At 32.8% G+C, this 8,186-nt stretch overlaps 1 protein-coding gene and 1 pseudogene across 1 annotated transcript; both read right to left on the reverse strand.

The window, feature by feature from the left end:
• Positions 1-1,200: 1,200 nt before the first annotated feature.
• LOC107027215 lies at positions 1,201-6,159 on the reverse strand (annotated as a pseudogene).
• LOC114078425 (putative disease resistance RPP13-like protein 1) lies at positions 4,057-5,121 on the reverse strand. Its single transcript, XM_027919287.1, has 2 exons — positions 4,954-5,121; positions 4,057-4,467 (listed from the first exon to the last, which is right to left on the reverse strand). Exons 1-2 carry the CDS (start codon positions 5,119-5,121, stop codon positions 4,057-4,059), a joined length of 579 nt encoding a protein of 192 aa, XP_027775088.1.
• Positions 6,160-8,186: the final 2,027 nt, after the last annotated feature.

The following is an 8,186-nucleotide window of genomic DNA, read 5'->3' on the forward strand; positions in this document are numbered from 1 at the left end:
TTGCAATTGTGTTGTTTGGTTGCACAAGTTCAATTATAAGGTTAAATTAAATTATAAATATAAAATTAATAATCTAAGATTAAAATTTTATATTACAAAAATAAGAGACTTTGTAAACGATATTAAAATAAATATTTAAGATGTACATCATCTTTTACAAATATACTAATTAATAAACATATGCTCTTAATTAATAGTATGAAAAATAGTGAATTTATTTTTTTCAAATTAGTATATTTTAATTAAATTAGTCATAAAAACTAAGAATTTGAAATTTCTATGCACATCATGGCATGCATGTTTGGAAAAAAAAATGTTAGTATTACAAACACAATGTCATAAAATTATTACACTATTTGACAAATAGATAATCTATCAAGTCTAAGTAAAAATTAAAGGACTTGCAATGTGAAATATTAAGTCAATAACACTAAAACAAGTAAAACTAATAATATAACATATGTTCTAAATTCAAACAAGAAAATTTAACATAATACTCTTATATCAAATATCAACATAACGTAAATAAATATGAATTAAAAGCAAAGAAAAATGTAAGCCTATAACCTTTTACAATAATGAATTTATCTTAATGTAAAAGTTAGAATACTAACAAACTTATGCTAACCGAAAAAATAGAATAAATAAATAAATAGATATCACGCAAAATTGAATGGATTCACATGAAATGTTATGGCTGAGAATGAATGAAATAAAAAAATAAATTATTTTACAAAATGATAAAAACAAAAAAAAAAATTAAATAAAAAATAAATATGGAAATAAAAGGAAGAAAATCATTTAAAAGGTTTTATTTAATTTCATGGTGTAATTATACCAATTCCATTACTCTCTTCAATTATACTCAATTCCTCTCTTTCCAAATAATTACTTTTAGTGTACTAAACATGTCAAACAGAAATTTCAATTACAATATGACTTTCCAAAGAGAGTCGTGTTTGACAACAGTGGAGGCGTCGACATCGACAACTCTGTGAGTAAGGAGTCATTTGTCTGTAGAAAAAAATCTCATTAAAGTATTTGTGGCGCTGATAGCGCAACAATGCAGATTTTTGAAAAAGTGTTTCGGATAAGCCTCCTGTAGAGTTTATAGACAACCAATAGCTAATATAAAATTACTGCGTAAATTAACCTAATCCTAATCAAACGTGTATCCTGATTTATAGTACAGCAGCGCAGTAAAAGAATAGTAAACCAATATAGCTGATGAACTATTGTAGAGAACAATTGAGGTGGCAGTGGCACACTAGAGGAATATTGTACACTAGATGGATTACCTTTCTTTATACAATTGGGGAAGCCTTGAATTAAGCTTATATCTTCTATAAATCTGAGATGAAGACCTTGTTTAGGTTATTCAATACTTTTACATGGCATACAAATGCCTTCATCACTAAAACAAGATTCACGACACCAACTTGCAACACTTTTTAATTATTTAAATCCTGGCATCCTTAACTAAAACTAATCAAATTATAAGTAATATGGTAGGGAAATTGCGGAATATTTCTGTAGAAGCTAGCTCCATCACTGCTGAAGGAATGCAACCAATCTGCCAACTAATCATGAATCAGTAACTGGTGTTCTAATTATACCACATTACCAGCGGGTTCAGTTTTTGATCTTCAAGTAGTAATAGCATAATGTTTAATCTTTGAGTATGTTAACAGGTGAAAGAAAGAAATAACAGGATGATACAATATCTAAAAGATGATAATTATTGATTGAAGAAACTGAAATACACGACATACCAGTCAAACATAAGAATAAGTCACTTTCTCCAGTCTTTAAAAATGCACGTCATACCAGTCGAATCTGCAATATCGTCAAGACTTAGAGTTATTTTCATACCGTTTCCATAAAAGATTTACCCATGAATTGCATATGTAATTTTACTTTCGAGAAATAAAACAAAGAAAGAAATACATGTTTGTAACTCTTGCCAAACTTAAATATCTAAGTAAAACATCTCTCTATATCTTGTTTTTCCCTTTTTAAGGGTTTTGTTAGAAATATGCATAAGAATTGCATCAGTCTAAGTTCTTCGTATGTAGGGTAGTTATTTACTGTTTAGCCGTTAAAGTTTCTATTGTATCCTTTTCTTTAGTTAGTTTTTTAATCTTATTTATAGGAGTTGGTTTACTTGTAAACTCTATAAATATTTGTGTTATAATGAAGTAAGTAGTTTTTGTTTTCATAAATTAATTCTTTGTTGACTTATCAAACTAATGTTCCTACTTGTTCACTAACAAAATATAATCATATTGTTAGGTTTTTCCAACTCTGAAAACTAACAGGTTTGAGCCCCTCAAGTGTCTTTAACCTACATATATATTATGTGTTGCCTTCTTATCATTTGATCAAAACCTAGGGCTCTTCTCTTTCATTCTTTGTTTTTAAGAAACTTATGCAGCTAATGATGACAATTGATAAGTAGGCAAATAATTTTTAGAGTTGAATTGTCAACAAACATCTCCATCCATCTGTTTTGGCAGATATCACAGCATATGAATAACTTTTCCCACATATTATATTGAATCTGTACTATGGAAGAATGCTGCAGAAGATAAAGTCAATAACTAAACAATGAGATTGAATCATTTAATTTATGAACAAACTTACCAGATAAGGGACCATGTTCTTCTTCACTACTAGACCAATTCATGGTCTACAAGTAGAGTGTGGATTCCAGAAATATTTAGCCAGTCCTCCTCTTTCTTGTTATGTAAACGAAGAGTGAGCAATGGACAATCATTGATCTCTAATCGACATACAGAGGAGGGGAGACCATTTTTTGGTAGTGATAGAAACTGTGGGCAGGAAGAGATCTTCAGAACAGAAAGCGAGGAAGGCAACCCTACTTCTGGAAGTGATTTCAGCTGACAACAGTCTTCAATCTCTAATGTTGCAAGAGAGGTGAGGCCTTCAAGACCTTCCGCTGGTAGTGATTGAAGCTGAGGGCAGTTCTTAATTTCCAAAACTTGAGGATACTTGAATCCCTCAAGAGCTTTCGCACTTAGTGTTTCCAGACGAGGAAGAACCTCCATGGTAATTGTTTGGATGCTCTACGGCAGCTTCCAACTTTCGTCTAGAATTTCATCAGAACCATAAATTCTGAAACATCTAAGATAAGGGAGTCTTTGTAGACCCCACTCCTCTCCGCCGGTTATCAGATTTTGACAACTAGAGATGTCTAGGATTTGAATATTGAAGGGCAATCTCAAGTTCAGGACAGTTGGAAATCCAATGATTTTGAAGACATGGAAGGAGTTCATGCATGTAATCTTGGCAGTGCTTTCAGTTTTTGGCATTCATAAACCTAAGGATACTTCAAGTTCGGAGCAACAAGTTTTTGTGGAAAAGAAGTCAGAATATCACAGCTTGAGATTTTCATGGAATGCAGAAATTTCAGATGAATTCCCTTTGGTACAGTAAGTGCTTTAAGATTCCCACATCTTTCTACTTCAAGGGTGTCAATTCCATGTGGAAATGAAAGCGTTTGAAAATGCCTACAACTGTAGACTATGAGAGTATGTACTCTAAGGAAAAAACCAAAGGGGAGATGGCGTAGAGACTCACAATTTTCAAGTCTTAATTCTTCAAAGAACATGTTACAGCAGCTTCCAGTCATGCTATCTTCTGGAAACTCCAACTCCAATTTTCCGCATTGTGAAATATGCATTTTTTCCAGTGTTACTGGTAGACTCAGAATTGTTAAGGACATAAGATCTGGACAATTTCGAATAACCAATTCAACAAGCTGTTTATTTCCTGAATTCTCTTATAGCAACTTCACCAAGTTTGGCATGTCTGAAATTCTAAATTTTTGAAGAGACGTGAAGTTTTGATGGATCAAACTCAAATGGATTCCAAACATAGCCACTTGACCATCATGAAGAACTCCAAGCTTTGGGCAGCCAGAAATCCTTAATGTAGCTAAAAATGAAAGACTTTTTGGTAGCTCCATATCAGTTTAGGACAAATAATTATGTCAAGATGCTTGAGTTGAGGAAAGCTTCCATTCTCTAACACATGTCATTCTATCAATTCTGGCATTTGCTTAAACACAAGGTTTGCGAGAGCTCTAAATGGTGGAACTGAAGACACATTCCAATAAAATTCTCGAGTCAATTGCAGTATCCGATGCATTCCACTGATTGAAAGATGTTTGAGAGATGGCAGTTGTCCAACTGCTGGTAAGGAATCACAATCCCTACATTTTCGGAGATTCAATGAGACAAGATTACAAAATGAATGATCTCCAAACCAATCTGGAAATTTTGTCCCTCGATACCCATTGATCTCCAGTTTCTTAATGTTTTTATCTGGCTTCAACTTGTCCAGATTCTCCCTTTCAATTTGCGAATCATCAGCATTAATGCCACTCCATGACAAAGATAGCTCTTCAAGGTGCTTTTTATCCTTCATGTTTCCTTGTATAGCTTCCTGCCATTAACAACATTTTGCAATTCTGAAATTGGTAAGGATCCATGGAGATTTTGAAGTTCACCCAACTCTTCAATTCCTGAATCACTAAATGCACCCACGACAAATCTTGTTGAATAAGAAAGTAGGAGAATTTGTAACTTGCTTTTCTGTAGAGGAATGTTCCACAAAATTCCTAGTTCCTCGAATATCAAGGTGACACAAGTTGATTAATCTCCCGATCTCTGGTGGCAACTCAACGAGACCCCAACAATTCAACAGCAACAATGTTTGTAGATTATACAATGTACAAACTGAATCTGGTAGTTTTGTAATTTTTGTACCAGAAAAGTCCAAATAGCCTAGGTGCTTCATATTGATGAACAAGGCATCAGGAAACTCATGGTTTTGATATCCAGATAAGGATTATGCCCTCAAGGAGGTGAATGTTGGCAGTATGTCATACACAACTTTTTTGCTCATAATTGAATAAAATTTAATCCTTACGGGAATCAATGCCCTCAAATACTCAAGGCCAGAAAGAGATTTGAACTTGTCAAACGCACCATAGCAATCTCTAAGATATGACAAATGTCGAACTCTTTTCAATATGTGAGGCCTTGGATAATCTTCAAGCCTAAGACAGTTTTGCAGACACAACTTGAGCCGAATCATTGACAAGGTCATGCATCAAGAAAACACCCCTTGCTTACGATTTCAACAAAGAGAGATCAAATGCCTTTTGTATCAAGGATCTTGATCTTAACTCCAAAAAGTATCAATTCCCTGTATCCTTAATTGTTTCATCACTTTCTCCCTGTGTTATAAGGCCATTAGCTATCCATAGTTGAACAACCTCGTCACGACCAAAGGGGTGATCTTTAGGAAATAGTGTACAATAAGCAAAGCAACACTTCAGCATCGGAGAAAGGTCATTATAGCTTAGTTTGAGCACTGGTAATATGTCACTTGGTAGCTCCCATATTTCACTTTGCAGAAGTCGTTCCCACTCTTCAATATTTGATTTAGAGCGCAATAGACCTGCCAACGTCTTCACAGCTAAAGGTAACCCCTTGCACTTTCCCACTATTTTGCTTACCAACCACTTCAAGGTCTGGATATTTGTTGGGATCTCTATTTTCAAATGAATGTGTTTTAAACAAAGACCAGCAATCTTCATCAGAAAGAGATTTCAACTGAATCATCTCAGTTCCCATCATCATGGCAACACTTTTGTTTTCTTCTTGTTAAAATGATCCTGCTTCACTTTCGCCCATGAACAAAAGGACACCTTAACTCATCCTAATCAGTGTAGTTTTCATTCCATACATTATCTAGAACAAAAAGAAACCTTTTCCCTTTAAGCCTCTGACTTAGCTTAATTTGGAGCTGATTAAGATTGCTGGCACTGACTTTTGAATCCAATGACCCAATTATCTCTCCAAGTAATGTTGTTGTAATTCTGAAAGCGTCATATTCTTCTGAAACACAAATCCATGCTGTAATATTGAAATGTTGTTTTATCCTCTTATCATTGTAAATGGCTCAAGCAAGTGTTGTCTTGCCCACTCCACCCAATCCCACTATCAGAATCACAGCACTACATCCTTGTGCATCATCACCAGATGATAAAAACTTGCTAATTATTTCCTCAACTTCCTGATGCCTGCCAAATACCCCTGATTCATCAACCAAAGAAGTTGATGGGAGGCGTTAAGGTGAATCCTTTTTACCGGTCACCAGTTGAGCTTTCAGGCTGATCGTGAGGCTATTAATTTGTTTTTCCAAGTCTTCCAATGTTCCAATGGTGTCTTCCAATTTGGGAATCATGGAGTCTAAGTAACAAAAACGAAACTGCTGACTTGTTTCTTCACCAGATACGATCAGCTTTACTCTCACAACTTCATAGCTGATCTCGTCTAATAAGTTATCTGCAGTGTCCACAGCATCCTGAAGTTGGCTCAGGCAAGTCCGACTATCTTCGTCACAAATTTGCTGGATCTCGCTGTGATGGACAACAGCATGAAGAGCAAGTAAATTAGTATGAAGCTTTTTTAAGAGACGCTGATCTTGCCTACGTCCTCGGAAGAGATTAAGGAATTCAGACTGTGAGTCGATCAGAGAGAACTTGCAGAGCTGAAGAGAGGACCGCATCTCCAACTGTTAAACCGATATCCATTTCTAAGTATTTGAGAGATACTAAAAGAGATGGGTGTGCATCAATACTTTCTCTAAATTATAATCAAGTCAACTGAGTCTACTCAGTGAGACGCCTGCACTTTGTTATCTAATTTACATCACACTTATTTAATTCCAATATATATATATATATACTAGTTTCTGGACACGTGCTTCGCACGTGTGTTCCTAGATATGTTAGAATGACTAAAATGCAATGAAAACATATAGTGTGTAAACAACATGTAATGAATAATATAATATAAAAATTATAAATAAATCTTTAATAATATAACCATAAAACACCAATGAGGGGCACATTTTGATGTTTCAAATTAGTTATTTTAAGCAATCTACTATAACTTTTAAACTTTGGTTAATAGTTAACAAACTTTTAATAAAGTTACAAATGGCTAATTTGAGCTCAAACAAGTATTTAGACTTACGACTTCATAGAAAACTAAATTAAGATGTCTAATAGAGACGAAAAAAACACAGAAAAAATAGAGAAGGAAAAAAATACAATGTATACATGCTTCATAAGACGTTGATCAATAATAATGTAGATTAAAAAATAAATAAAAAATTAGTATATAATATTTCGAGTTCTTATTGACTCTTTCTCCCATATCCTATCAAATTCAAGAGTCTTCTTCATGATATACGTCGATAACATAAACTATTTGAACATACATCAATTTGAAAATGTCTCAGTTTTTAAAAAGTAGCTTATCGATTATGAAATTGAAATCTAAATAAAAAATAATATTAAAAGAGAAGTAAACATAAATTGTAAACAAACAGGATATCTAGCAAAATTATGGATGACTAGTAATTAAAGCTACAAAAATCTCAATAAGAAGAATGAGTTACTCCATCAATAACCATCAATTTTTTGTATGTGTCCTTACAATCCACATTAATAAAAGAAGTAGAATAATATATTGTGATAATCTATAAGCTGATATAATATGAATAAGAAAAAAATGATATTTTACATGGCAAAATACAATATACAAATATAAGATTCCAAATAAATTCAAGAATTCATAAAACAACAAACCAGTTGAAAAAAATAGTCATCTAAAGTGATAATGATGAAAGTAGGATACAAAATATCACTATTAAAATCTTATATAATATTATTATATTTAAACAAAAAAATAACATAAATGGTACCTGAAAATCGCCGAAATAATCTCATCAAAAGGAGGTAATTTGTGAACAAAAAATATTCCTCCATTAGTTAAAGATTTATATAAAAGAGGCTTAGGAGCCTCACCATTTAAGTTTTTTTTTTAAAAAAATATTTATAGGAATTATAAATGGAGACCATAACTTTACCTCTTCAATTTTTGATATTAAGATAAGAAATTAAAGACTATTGATGTCATTAACTCATAACTGAGTATTAGTAATAACTAAAAGAGAAGATGAAAAGTTGACGAATTTATATATTTAATGAAATAATCATGATCTTATACATGGGGAGATGGAGAGTTGCTCTTTTTACTAACTAATTTAATATAATTTAATTTAATCATAGTAATTATAGATAGAGA

The sequence above is a fragment of the Solanum pennellii genome, chromosome 8, assembly GCF_001406875.1.
Source record: "Solanum pennellii chromosome 8, SPENNV200".
In the NCBI taxonomy this organism is placed as follows: domain Eukaryota; kingdom Viridiplantae; phylum Streptophyta; class Magnoliopsida; order Solanales; family Solanaceae; genus Solanum; species Solanum pennellii.